The sequence below is a fragment of the Grampus griseus genome, assembly GCF_964374135.1.
Source record: "Grampus griseus genome assembly, chromosome: 18".
In the NCBI taxonomy this organism is placed as follows: domain Eukaryota; kingdom Metazoa; phylum Chordata; class Mammalia; order Artiodactyla; family Delphinidae; genus Grampus; species Grampus griseus.
Window position 1 is genome coordinate 78,570,095 of NC_139012.1, and position 14,855 is coordinate 78,584,949.

Consider the following 14,855-nt stretch of genomic DNA (forward strand, 5'->3'; position numbering starts at 1 on the left):
TCCTCGAGGCCTGTGCGGAAACATGTAGAGCTTGAGCAGCTTTCTGACTCAGGTAAGTGACTCGGAACGCAGCCCGTTGTTTGCCGAGCCGACCCGGTTCCCAGGACCCGCAGGGCGTGTCCGTCAGCGCCCAACACCAGGGACCCTGTCGCACCGCCTTGATCACGCCCCCCGAGAAAGCGGCTCCCGGCTCACCGCGACCGCCGCCCGGTGCCAGCCAGCCAGCCGCCTCGCGCGACCCCGGCCCCAGGCCCTTGACCCCCGCCCGGCCCTGGCCCCACAGGACACGCCCCCCCTTACACGGCAAGGCGATCCTGGTGCCACACCCGGCGGCGTACCCACTCCCTCCCGGCCACTGCGCCCCGCCCCTACCAGGCCCCGCCCCTCGCCGAGGCCCCGCCCCGTCCCCGCCCCCAGCACAGCGCGTGGGCTCGGGGGCGGGACGGAGACTGCCTGGGTCTCGCGACACCGCGGCCGCGGGCGAGTTTTCGGGCCGCTGTGGGAAGCGACGCGAACACGGCTACTGGGCGCTTCCGCAAAAATGGCGACGGCGGTGGGCGGCGCGCGGCTGGCGGCCTGGGGCGGAAGGCTGCGGCGCGGGCTGGCTGCCGGCCGGCGGGCCTGGCCAAACTCCGGGCCCGTGGCGGCGGCAGTGGTCGGCGTGGCCCTGGCGGGAGCAGGAGCAACATGGTACCACGGCCGCGTGAACATGGCGGCGCCCCAGGGCGGCCTCACCGTGGTAGCCCAGGTACGGGACGGGCCCCGTGCGGCAGCCCCGCCGCGCCCCTCAGTCCTCGGACGCCCGGCGGGTGGAGGGTGCGGGTGAAGAGTGGGGGGCTGGGGCGGACCCCGGCAGCCTGCGCCAGGGACCCGCGGGGACGGTGGGGGCGTGTCCCGTGCGCCCGGGCCCGCAGCTGCGCCCCGTGGTCCAGCTGTCCTAACAGGTGACCTTTTTAATAATAAAAGAGGCAATCGGCTGGTCGATGCTTGCCAGGTTTGATGGTCAACTGTCAGGAACAGTATCACATGTCGTAAACCTTCATGCTTCCGCGGACTCTGAGTACCACACAAAAGACGTTTCTTTTAAAACTACCATGTTTGAAAGTAAAGGTCATGTTCCCTGGTTCAATATCAAATTGTCACGCAAAACATTTGAAAAAGGGTACTACTTTTTAAATATTTAAAGGACATTTTAATTCTTTTAAGTTTGTGTGAATATTTTTGAAAATTAAAAGCAGTATTCTTTTTCTGTTGGTTAGATTTACATTATGCCTTTCTAAGTGCCTTGAGTTCTGAAAAACTCAACGGTCATATACAACCAAAGAGAGGAAGGCAGGCCTTGTGAATTAAAGTTAGGTATTGACATACAGTATGTTTACTTGTATTCAATTAAGAGGCCACAATGTTAAAACGGGCAATAACTCTCCCCCCATTCTCACACCAGTTCTGATTACAGGTGGAAGGATCTGTCTAACAGTGTTTTATAGTATTTTTGTTCATTTTGTGTCAAGCAATTAAGTTTATTATCCATCTTGGGTTTCTCTGTCTCTGTTCTCAACCGCTTAACTCATCCTGTTTAATCTTCCCAAGAGTATCACTTTAACTACATGACATACGCTTCTTCAGAAACCATTAGTGCCTCGTGCTCCTAGGACGAAATCCACATTTTTAAATTTTGTCGCGCAGAGCCATCTGTCGTCACGCTCTGACCTAGCGCTCCTCAGACACACTGTCTATCAAAGGGGTTCACTCCGTGTGCCCAGAAATGGCTTCGGTTTTACCCCCTCAGCAATTTGTGGATTCCGGGTTCAGTCCATCCTTGTCACTGTTTTTGTGGCCCACTGCTAGCCTGTTTGTGTTTTCAATTCCTGACAGGACGCTAAAACTTTACACCAGTGTGGTGTTTTGAATTCTCCCCAGCTCCCTTCCCTCCCTGCAACCTTTGGTACTTGCAGCCCAGCTAAAGTAATACAGAAACCATTGTATGATCAGTGGGTTTACAAGGTCTGTTGACACAGCATTTGCTTGATCTGCTGTTGGACGACTTTGATTAAAACAGTGATTTTCGTCCTTTTGCCACCCCAGTGGACTTGAAGACGACCTCACCTTCCTCTCAGCAGCAGTGGCTGAATACAGCAGGAATTGAGGGGCCTGTAGTTTGAAAACTCCCTCCACCTCACTGGCTGGGGTAACATTTCCCTAAGAGAGGGCCTGTCAGTCCCGCCGCCGCCCCGGCCGTCAGCACCACCGCCGCTTTGGAGTCATGTGTGCATGGTCGAAAGCTGCTGAGATAGATGTGCTCTTGATACACTTTTATGTATTACATAGTTATTTTGCTTAGCATTGCAAGGTGGTACAGTCTTCCTGACATGACTTAGTAATAGTGATAACGTCCTTCATTTTCAGTCATCACAGTAAGTGATTTTTCCAGTAAAAATAGTGAACTTATACTCACTGCCTCATACGCTGCAGATTTCCATTGTGACCAGCGCTTGCATTTGTGAGGGCCAGTCAGGAATTAAGGGTAGAATTCAAGCTCATGAAACAGCAGATATTTTGGCATTTCCCTTCTTTCTTTCTTCTTTCCACAATTATTGAAGTGCTACCTGTGTGCCAGGCAGTATGCAAGGAGTGGGGAATTCAAGACACGGTTCAAGTGCTTACAGTTTAGTGCGGGGGCAATTTTAATACAGGGCGATAGTGGTGGTAAGTGCTGGGTGCTCTGGGGGCACCTGGAAGAGCCCCTCCCACAAGCTCATGTTCCTGAGCAGTGACCTGTAAACTGATGCCTGTGGGATGAATGGAGTTTGCTGGGCAAAGAGAAGGGGAGGAATACTGCATGCAAGGGAACAGTGTTGCAAAGGTCTGGTGGGAGGAGTTGGACTCAGTAGGATGAGAGCTGTACACGAGGAGGTTCAGAACAGGTAGAGGTGGCAGGGAATCAGGTCATGAAGAAATTTTTATCCTGAGGACAGCAGGGAGCCATCATAGGGCTTCTTAACCTTCATGGTCCCCCAAGAATACAGGCATAGAATTCAGGGAGTCTTTGAATTTAAATAGAAAAAGATTACATTTTTGTTTTCTTTGACCTATAACTTAACATTTTCTTCAATTGTGAATGTAGGCAACTAGCTACAGAAGTATTAACAGTAACTGACAGTGTAACAACCTCAACCTCAGATCTTTTCCTATTCTGATACAGTTGTTACAGATATCTCAAAGTATCACTTCTTTGAAATTACAGTGCTTATTAAACATGCCACCATATCATGTTATTTAACGCATAAATCAAGAATTACACATATTACTATATTGCAGATTTGACTTGGACCTTTGGAAAGAGTATATGGAGACTTTAGTGAAGGGAATGGATTGAAAGTGAGGTCAGGAGCTGTTGAAATAATTCAGGAGAGAGTTGGTGATGGCTAAATTAGTGGATGAATTTGAAAGAAGTTTAGAAGATAAATTTGCAGAGTCTAAGTTGCAGGAGTCTTGTGTAAAATGTAATTGTATTGTTTCAGAACATATGCAGGTTCTCCCCCACTATCCAAAAGTAGAGCATTTCTGTGAAACCTTTTGTAAGCCGAAATGGCATAAAGTGAAGGAGCCGTTAGGACACGTCTTGCTAACGGATGCAGAAAATAAATGGAGATGAAGCACAGAAGCTCACAGACACAGTTCAGAGCTCTGGCATCTGATGCTGAGATGCTGAGTGTAGTCCCCAGGGCCGCTCTTGCTGCCTGGGCTGTGCGCTGCCCCTTTAATGGGTCGCTGAAAAACAAAGGCTGAGCAATTTTTTCGATTTTTGCCTTTTTTCGTAAAAGCGAAAATCTCCAGGTTTCTTTGGGTTAGCGGGAGCGAGTACTGTGTAGGTCTTTGGTGAATTTGGTGAAAGCGAAGTGGCCTGAAGCGGGGGATCCCTACAGGAGTCCTGAACAAGCGATTACATCTGGACAACAACATATTGCTCCTACAGATATCCTTTAGGGCATGACTTGCTTTAGAGCATGTCAGCCTGTCAGTTACTTGTATGTAAGCTGCTTCCTCTGAAACACTTAAGTATATTTGAAAACTGTTCTAGATTTTAGTATTACTCTCTTTAAGTATTATTATATGTGATTCTGGCATAGTAAAATCAGATAAATGATAGAAGAGAGAAGACAAAATTATTCTATTATTCCAGTCCATTCTGCCTTAAAAGGATAGCTGCATTCTTAATAAACCTTGGTATATTAAAAAATATAGAAAGTTATTTCATGGAGAAACAGAGCTCTAGAGTTTTCAAGTTGCAATGGCAAAATAATCTTCCTGCAGGAATTTCAATACTATGTAAAAGTTTTTTTGCTATTACTGTATTTTGCTATTGCAAGCTAGAAATAATATATTGGTAAACCAAAAACTGATGAAAACAAACATTTCCATATTACTAAGTAAATCCTCAATGGCATGTAAGATCAGAGTTAAAAGTAAAGCTTTTCTGAATCATTTTGATATTATAAATCCTTGTAAATAAGGCCTAAAACTGAGGGGGGAGAAAAAGTAAAGAGAAAACCATAAAGCCAAAGTTAAATGCATTACAGTTTGCAGGTGACAGCAGTGATAATATTTTATTTGTTCTTATTGATTTGTTGAATGAGTATTTCATTTATTCTCTAAATTTTTATAATTTTTGGCCTTATATTAATTTTCAAATTATATGTGATATTGAATATATGTTTCTCTGACTTCATAATAGGATTTTTTTGGTTTGCTTTTTAATGAAAAATTTTTCCACCATGTTTAAGGTAGAATTGTTTTATATAACCTAGTCTATAATACTGTATAAATGCTTTTTATTCTAAATAAATCCAAATTTTTTATTCTGTAGATTCATAAGTATCAGATTCCCTTTGATATGTTTATTTAAATTTGTATTTATAAATCCTTGGAAGCTTTTCTTAACATTTAATTCATTTTTCTTTTCTTTTGTAGAACTTACCACTCCCTGAAATTATTTTATCTACTTGTTTATTTTGTCTCCCCCAGAAGAATGGCCTCTTATCTTTTTCATCTCTATATTCTCGGTGCCTGAAACATTCACAGTCACACAATGGCACATAATAAATGTTTATCCAAAGAGTAAATAAATGAACTGCACTATGTAATGAAGTGACCTTGTCTAACTTTGGTTTGATTAGTCTTCGTAGAAATAATAGGCAGGCAGTTTCTAGAAATGTTCAGAATCAGCTCAGTTACTAAATGTCCTATGTACACTCAATTACACACTTAGAGTCATAGAGACATATGCCATTTTCCCAGTAGGAAACCTTGTAAAGAAACCTTCTAAGTAAATAAGAAACCTTGCTCTTTTCTGCTATATCCCAAGAGCCTAGAAAAGAGTCTTGTGCATAGTAGGTGTGCTAAGTATTTATTGAATGGGTAAATAAATTGATGAAATCTATAATGAAACAATAATTGGTATACCTTTGTCTCAAAAGTTTAAAGGTGGGTCCATTTCACCTATTACTGTGTATGATATTTAATTTTAATTCATATTGTTAATGTTTATATCTGTCTTTATACAGCAAGCTTTTGTCCGGAGCTATCACATTAAAAATCAGAATAAATTTTAGAATAAAATTAATTGCATTTTCATTCGAATTATTGAGATGCTTCAACTTTTAAACCTCAAGCCAATTAAATTATTTTTAAATTTGGAAAATAATCCTGACATATGCCTAAAACCAACTGTATTAATAGACACTATATTTTGATATTGTAGTTAAATGCATGACACACACTTTGTGTAGTATTGATTACACGGACTAAAGATGTAAACACAGCAAGGTCTGTCTGTTAACAACTGGCTGAATTCCTCTTGGGGGAGAATGGTTTGGGTTTGCATGGCCAGTGTTTCCCGTGAAGAGTCAGCCCCCTAAGGACGTGAGTGTGGCTCAGGCTCCACTGGTGAGGGCGGGCTGCTTGCCTGAGGGCAGGAGAATTTAGAGCACGCAGGCGAGTCTGGGTGCGGGACTGGAAAGGGTGTGTTCTCTTACAACCTGTTGATCTCCCCACCTCCCACCCAGTCTAAAGTCTGGTATATTCTCAGGGCTTGGGCAGAGTTGCACACGGCTCCTGTGGTTTAAGCAGAGGCGGCATCGGATGGAGCGATGCCCAAGAGAGGCGGCTGGAGAAGGCAGTCCCTCCCATTCCCAGGTTTTTAAAAGCATTCCTGGAAGGGGTTTTTGTTTTGCTTATCCTTCAGTTTTATTGAGGTGTACTGTATATATTCAAGGTGTGCAACTTGATGTTTTCTTCGTGTAACAGAGATCATCAACACAGTCAAGCTAATTAGCATCCATCACCTCATGAAGTTACCATTGGGGGGGTGGGGGGGTTGGTGAGAACACTTAAGATCTACCCTCTTGAGGTCTAAGATCTAGACCTCAAGCATATGATATAGTATTGTATGTATGGTGTATATGTCACCATGCTGTCTTCTAGATCTCCAGGGCTTACTCATCCTGCATAACTGACACTTCTACCCTTTGATCAGCATCTCCCATGCCCCAGCCTCTGGCAACCACCATTCTACTTCGTTCTTCTGTGAGCTTGACTCTTCACACTTCACAGATGAGTGAGCCACGTAGTGTCTGTCTGTCTGTATCTGGCTGAGCATATTTCACTGAGCATAATGTCCTCCAGGTTCATCCATGTTGTTACAAATGGCAGGATTTCCTTTTTCAAGGCTGAATAGTGTTCCATCTTGTGGGTAAGTGTGTGTATCGATATTGTCTTTATCCATTATCTGCTGATGCAAACAGGTTCTTTCCATAGCTTGGCTCTTGTGAATAAAGCTGCAGTGGCCCTGGGAGTGCAGATGTCTCTTAGAGATAGCGATTTCACTTCCTTTAGATACATACCCAGAAGCAGGACTGCTGGATCATACGGTAGTTGTAGTGTTCATTTTTTGAGGGATTTTCCACAGTGGCTTCACCAATTTCCACTCCCACCAGCAGTGCCTGAGGGTTGCCTTTTCTCCAGTCCTCACCAGCACTTATGTCTTGTCTCTTTGATAATAGCCATTCTGACAGGTGGGAGGTGATACCTCACTGTGGTTCTGATTTGCATTTCCCTGATGATTCGTGATCGTCAGCACTGTTTCATTTATCTGTTGGTCTTTTGTATGTCTTCTTTTTAAAAATGCTGATCAGATCCTTTGCCCATTTTCTAATCAAGGTTTTTTTGTTTTGTTTTTTTGCCATTGACTTGAGTTCCCTCAATATTTTGGATATTAACCTCTTATCAGATGTATGGTTTATAAATATTTTCTCCCATTCCATAGGTTGTCTTTGACTCTGTTGATTGTTTCCTTTGCTGTGCAGAAGCTTTTTAGTTTGATGTAGCCTTGAGAATTTTTGCTTTTGTTCCCTGTGTTTTTGGTGTCATATCCAAAAAAAAAGATCATTGCCCAGACCAATGTCAAGAAGTTTTCCCTATATTTTCATCTCATAGTTTTACTGTTTTGGTTCTTACATTTAAGTCTTTAACCCATTTTGAGTTAATTTTTGTATAAGGTGTGAGATGAGGGTCCAGTTCATTCTTCTGCATGTGGCTGTCCAGTTTTCCCAACACCATTATTTGAAGAGACTATCCTTTACCCATTGCGTGTTCTAGGCACCCTTACTGAAGATCAGTTGACTGTAAATGCATGAATTTACTTCTGGTCTCTTTTTCTGTTCCATTGGTCCGTATTATCTGTTTTTATGCCAGTACCATACTTTTCAGCACCTGCTACTTCTGGTTTTATTACTGTAGGTTTGGAATAGATTTTGAAATCAGGAAGTGTGACGCGTCCAGATTTGTTCTTCTCACTCAAGATTGCTTTGACTCTTCAGTGTCTTTTGTGGTTCTAGATGAATTTTAGAATTTTTTTTCTATTTCCATAAAAAATGTCATTGAGATTTTGATAGGGATTGCTTCGAATCTGTAACTCACTTAAGTCTGTTGCTACTGAGAGGGTGAGGACAGACAGTTGAGCTTCGGGTGTGGCAGTAGGGGAGTTGTTGGTAACCTTGACAAAAGGCATTTCAGTGAAATACTGGGGGCAAATTTAATTGGAATGTGTTGAGGAGAGACTGAAGTGAGGAAGCAAAGAAAGTGAATAGAGATGCTTCTTTCTAGAAGTGTTGCTGTAAAGGGTATTAAAAGAGACGCTGGCTGGGAGAATGATATAATAAGGAGGCAAAAATTGGTCCAGCTCTGTGGGGGTGATTATAGGTGGAGGTCTTTGAGGAAGGAGGTTACCTGGAGTCAGACCCCAGGTAGAAGGTTGGGCTTTGAGACTAACAAGTTTTCCTCCTTCAACCTGACAGGAGTGAAAGCAGAGGGCATGGTTAACCCTACCAGCTGGCTGTAGACAGGAGACCCTGATGGTGAGCTGCTCCGGAAAACTAGGAGGTAGAATCAGGGAAACGTGGGCGGGTCAGAAGGGTCATAGCAGTAATGACTGCTGCCTGAGAGAAAACCCAGAGAGGGAGGGAGCGACGGGTTTAACACCGTTCATGAAGAACGAGAGCTTCGAAACAGTAGTTAGGATGAATATAGGACCACTGGCCACAAACTTCTGATGGCTTGCTTTTGGTGAGTTTTTCTAAGGTAGCTAAAAAATATTACCTAACGAACTATTTTTAAGAAACCTTGGGCTTCCCTGGTGGCGCAGTGGTTAAGAATATGCCTGCCAGTGCAGCGGACACAGGCTCGAGTCCTGATCCGGGAAGATCCCACACACCGCGGAGCAGCTAAGCCCGTGCACCACAACTACTGAGCCTGTGTTCTAGAGCCCACGAGCCACAACTACTGAAGCCCACACACCTAGAGCCCGTGCTCTGCAACAAGAGAAGCCACCGCAATGAGAAGCCCGCGCACCGCAACGAAGAGTAGCCCCTGCTCGCCTCAACTAGAGAAAGCCCGCACACAGCAGCGAAGATCCAATGCAGCCAGATTAATTAATTAATTAATTTTAATGTCTAAAACAAAAGAAGCCTTGGTATTATGAGTTTAATGAGAAGAATATATTGCATCGTGGCATTAAATTTTAAAATTCTAAAATAGTAAGAGAACATCAAATGTGGTGTTTCTTTGATATTATTTAAATTCACATTTTGAACTCACATTTTGTGAGTACAACCTGACTAAAACAAATGGTGATCACAAATTTTAAATAAATAAAAGCAAGGAATGTGGATCATCATGTTTAAATAGTCAAACAGAAATATGTTAACTGGGAAAGCGATTTTGCAAGTGTCATTAGATGCAGGACTCTTTTTCTATTGCATATCAATGAGTATTTTAAAAGCTCAAATAATGTATTTAATGAGATGGAACTATTTTAATTTGCTATAAGAGCCCTAAACAATTCATAAAATTAAGTTGGCATTGCTTTCTTTTATTTCGAGTTGTCTGAGTATATTTGTGGTCATTATTTTTGTGAAAAGGGGAGAAAAGGACATTAGTAAGACTTTAGCAAGAGTAAAACAATAATATATTGGAGTCTACTTGGTTGGAGTGTATTTGTGTGCAGTGCATTGGGTTTAACGATAGTACATTTAAAATTGGTATGCCAAGGGCAATGAACTTTATAGCAACATACAGAAGTTTAATAACCGTGAAACATTGTAAGCCTAATGAAGACTAAAGCTTTCTTACAGCAGTACAGCAAGAATGCAAAGAAGTTTTTATACTTTATTGCCTCAGGTAAAAATGTCTCTGGAAACATATAAGTGATGACAAAGCTTTGATGTTAGTAAACCCAAATGGAAGTCAAAAATCAAAGTGTGTAAATGGCCAGATTATGAAAAAAAAGATGACAAAGTTATACCCTCTAATTAGATGTAATTTGTGCTTTTGGCATAGCTATTTGTCCTGCATGAATGAGAGGTTGTCTTACTTTCCTTCCTTGTGTGATATGACACTCTTTCTGTATCTTACTGCACATCTGTGGAGGTGCTTCTTGGGGAGGGGGGACAAGGGGGCCAAGAAGGGAAGAAAAACAAATTGTAATGTAAAAGCAGAAGCATTTTTTAATCTTTCCTTTTGCAATTATATTTATTTAGCTGAACCTGAGTAAAAAATTACTATTTACTCTTATTCTATAAAGCATATGTTCTGGTAGATAATGCATTCAAATTAATGCTTTTGTTACTGTGAGTTTGGAGTTTTATGAATTGTAACAGTGCATAAACATATCCTAAGCCATCAATAGTAGAGTATATGAACTTAAAATTTACAGTTTAAAAAGTGGTAAATATTTGGTAAAGTAAGCCATAGCAGATATCTTCTCTTAATGTGCTCTCCATAAAAAAGATAGTTAAATGTTTCAGATTATAAATAATTTCAATATAGAAATAATACTTAGTGGATCCTATATTTAAGCACACCCTAGTCTATATAGAAACTTTTCACTGACATCTGTGAAAGTTTCATGAATGTGTGGTACGCAGAATAAAAGTTGTGATTACTCTCCATTAAGAAGAGTACAGCCTGTACAGCCTGCCGATGCAGGGGACACGGGTTCGTGCCCCGGTCCGGGAAGATGCCAGGTGCCGCGGAGCGGCTGGACCCGTAAGCCATGGCCGCTGAGCCTGCACGTCCAGAGCCTGTGCTCTGCAACGGGCGAGGCCACAACAGTGAGAGGCCCACGTACCACACACACAAAAAAAGAAGAAGACGACGAAAAAAAAAAAAGAAATACAGCCTTATAAAATCTTCAGTTTATCCACATGTGTATTGTATGAGTGATGTGCCTGTGGTAGCAGTTGTGCAGCCTCAGTGTTTCCTGCTACACAAGCATAGTTCCAGGAGGCTCCCTCCTCTGTCCTCATCACTTGGCTGCTGTGTGCCCTAGACATGCAAACCATTTTTTAAATTAGATAAAATGAACCTTAAATAGGAAAGCACAGTGTTTTTCCACAAATTGTTTTATCAGTAGATATTCCAAAGCAAAGTATGATTGGCTTAGTCTATCTGCTATTTGGGAATATCAGTCATTCTTCTCATTTGCTACTATGCACAATTAGAAGATTATACATAATAAGAAATTATAAATGGGGTTTCTATGTTTTTGAGTGTGTGCAGAGTATAAATACCAAGAGATTAAATCACACCATTAGGTGTTCTAAAGACAAAATCTTTTTCAGTTTAAATTTGGTCATAGTTGACCAATTAAGAGCCAGCTCAGATCAGAAGCAGATCCCTAGTAGGGCTTCTGCCTCTGTTCAGGCCCACATTGGTGGGGAGTTCTGGAATGCTGGGATTTGGTCCAGGGCTGAAGTCAGGGTCAGGAGCCTGCTCTTGTGGTACATCCTGCTCTAAGTGCGTGGCTTCGGCAGCTGCCGAGGAGAGGCAGTGAGCAGCTGAACACCTCCTAACGTTCCTCCAGTGACAGTCCCGCTTGCGCTGAAGTATGATGTGAAAGGCTGAGCTCCTCTCGAGTGAGCTACTTTAGTGAGCAGCAGGAGGGGGTGGTGATAAGGGAACATTGCGGTTTAACCAGGAACTGCTGCAGTGGAAAGACGACAGCGTTAGCCTGTGAGCCAGACACACTTTTCTTTCTTAAAAACTTAATACTAACCATATTTTATTTGTAATTGAAGCTTGACTTTAATACTGCAACTGTTTTGTTTTTAAATTAGGACTTTGTATTTTATTAGTACTGCCATTAGGCAGTGATTAAATCCGTCTTCAATTACAGTCATGAAAAGATTGCTCCTTAAAACCCTAAAGAAATGCTGTTTTATTATGGTTATTGAAATTTCTTGAAATATATTAGGAAGGGAGTTCCAGCTGTTGGCTCTTTCTTAATTCTTAAAGATTACTTACTTATGTTGGCTTTTTTCTTATTGAGATATGCATATGTTATAGAAAATTTAGGAAAAGTGGCAAAAAGAAACACATAAGAACCATTTTGCCTCTTCATGACTTGAAGAGACTAGTTACTGTTAAAGTTTTGGGTGTTGTATCTTGAGTGAGAAGGTTTTGATTAAAACTTATTTAAAACTTTGCAAGGCAGTGTTAAGGTATTAACAACTATCGTTCTCTCATGTTATAGAAATATAGCCAATGGCTGTGAAGTTAAGAAATAAGTGTGGGGACTTCCCTGGTGGTGCAGTGGTTAAGAATCTGCCTGCCAGGACAGGAATAAAGACACAGACCTACTAGAGAATGGACTTGAGGATATGGGGAGGGGGAAGGGTAAGCTGTGACAAAGTGAGAGAGTGGCATGGACATATGTACACTACCAAATGTAAAATAGATAGCTAGTGGGAAGCAGCCACATAGCACAGGGAGATCAGCTCGGTGCTTTGTGACCACATAGAGGGGTGGGATAGGGAGGGTGGGAGGGAGACGCAAGAGGGAGGAGATACGGGGATATATGTATACGTATAGCTGATTCACTTTGTTATAAAGCAGAAACGAACACGCCATTGTAAAGCAATTATACTCCAATAAAGATGTTTTAAAAAAAAAAAAGAATCCGCCTGCCAATGCTGAGGACACAGGTTCGAGCTCTGGTCCAGGAATATCCCACATGCTGCGGAGCAACTAAGCCCATGCGCCACAACTGCTGAGCCTGTGCTCTAGAGCCCACGAGCCACAAATGCTGAGCCCATGTGCTGCGACTACTGAAGCCTGCGTGCCTAGAGCCCATGCTCCGCAACAAGAGAAGCCACCGCAACGAGAAGCCTGTGCACCTCAACGAAGAGTAGCCCCTGCTCGCCGCAACTAGAGAAAGCCAGCGCACAGCACTGAAGACCCAATGCAGCCAAAAAATAAATTAAATAGGGCTTCCCTGGTGGCGCAATGGTTGGGAGTCCGCCTGCCGATGCAGGGGACACGGGTTCGTGCCCCGGTCCGGGAAGATCCCACGTGCCGCGGAGCGGCTGGGCCCATGAGCCATGGCCGCTGAGCCTGTGCGTCTGGAGCCTGTGCTCCGCAACGGGAGAGGCCACAGCAGTGAGAGGCCCGCGTACCGCAAAAAAATAATTAATTAATAAAAATAAAACAAATAAATAAATTTTTTAAAAAAAGAAATAAGTGTAGTTGCAGAGAGGTCGTTCTAGTGACAGTGAGCTGACGCTATCCTCTTGGAGACCACCTCTTGCCCCTGTCTCCTCGCTCTCCAGGCTCTTTTCGTCTGTATTGCTCTTTAGTTGTTTCTCTGTTAGAGGCTGTGAGTATTTATTATGCTTGCTTATATAGGGCAGTGCCTGGTTTGGGGAAGGCAGCCTACATGGCTTTAGCCCATATCAGCGGAAAGAGAAAGCAATGTGAAAATCAGAATTGTGCAGATACACATATAAGACTTGATTAAGACCAAGCTTTTATTTGAATTTTTTATACAACGATGATGTCCTTTAGTACTTTGCTTTATTCTGGCTGTACAGCAGTTGTGTATTTTTTATTTTAATTAATGTGCTTTAGCTGGTGGAAAATATAAGATTTTTAAAGGACTTGGAATTAATTGTTTTCTCATTTTATATTTAGTCCTGCGGGAGAAAACTTTTTCTGTTCAATTTTAAGTCTTCTACAGCCATGTGTTGAGAACGGATCATCTCAGTTATTTAGAGTTAATTAACTCTATGCTGTTCTAACATGAGCAGTGCTTAGAATTGGAGCTTTTTTTTCTTTTTACTAATTGTTATTGTATTTTACCATATTATTACTCACGTTTGCTGATTCATCTTTGTCATTCTTTTTTTATATTTTATTTATTTTTATTTTTGGCTGCATTGGGTCTTAGTTGTGGCATGTGGGATCTTTTTGTTGTGGCGCGCGGGCTCTTCATTGCAGCACGTGGGCTTCTCTCTAGTTGTGGCACACGGGTTCCAGAGTGTGAGGGCTCTATAGTTTGCAGCACGTGGGCTTAGTTGCCCCGCAGCATGTGGGATCTTAGTTCCCCGACCAGGGATCGAACCCACGTCCCCTGCATTGGAAGGCGGATTCTTAACCACTGGACTGCCAGGGAAGTCCCCTGTCATTTATTCTTTGAATAGGTTGAGAATATGATAAAAGTTATGTACTGTCTCCCAAAAAGCTCATACAGTGTTTTCACCTATAATTTCCAGGAGTCACAAGCACCAGGAAGCATTGTAGTGTGGGGTTATGAGGCTCTGCTCTAAATTTTTAGGTTATATTCTTGTCCCTTCTAGGTTCTTAATATTTGTCCTTCTTTACATTGCAAAATGTTTCAGGTGTTATATCTAAAATTATTTTCAAGTAAACTGTTTTGATCCTGTCACTGCGTTACTCTTCGGTTTTGGATATTACCCTCAGATCAGATAATTTACAATATTTACCTTTACTTTATGGTATTTACTCTTCCCTTTTACCAGTACTTCACTTCTGTTCTGACTGTACATTCTCTTTTCTAGCCCAGTGTGCCTTCTGTTAGCCCTGTTGTACTAGCTTATCCTGTTTACACCTTTGTAAGTGTCACAGATGCCTTGGTCTATTACCATATCCCTCTCCTTTAAATCATAAAGGTCCATTATCCAAGAAAGTGTCTTCAGGTTTATTCTCTTTACCCTCTAGCATGCGAGTGAGGTGGGTCATGCAGGAACTCAGAGCCTAAACGATGATTTCATAGTAACAGTTTTAATATTGGTACTAATATAACTATATGAAGTTTTTTATTATAAGTTAAAAGAGTATCTAAACAACAGCCATGAATATTTAGAAACTAATTTCACACTAAACAAGGTGACAAAGTTCATCCGAGTCTTTAAATATTCAGAGTAACTCTTTGGGACTTCACTAGCAGTTCAAGTTTGGAGATTAGGGTTGCCTGAATCATTTCAGAACTTCAGGCTCTATTT

General features: G+C 42.3%; 1 protein-coding gene across 1 annotated transcript in view; it reads left to right on the forward strand.

Annotated features, from left to right (window-relative positions):
- Positions 1-541: 541 nt before the first annotated feature.
- Positions 542-14,855, forward strand: part of MICU2 (mitochondrial calcium uptake 2) — a gene marked incomplete at its 5' end in the record, with an annotated part of 84,835 nt that continues 70,521 nt past the window's right edge. Inside the window, one exon of the mRNA XM_082675897.1 lies at positions 542-748. Within this exon, the coding sequence (XP_082532023.1) occupies positions 542-748 (207 nt within the window). The remainder of the gene's footprint in view (positions 749-14,855) is intronic.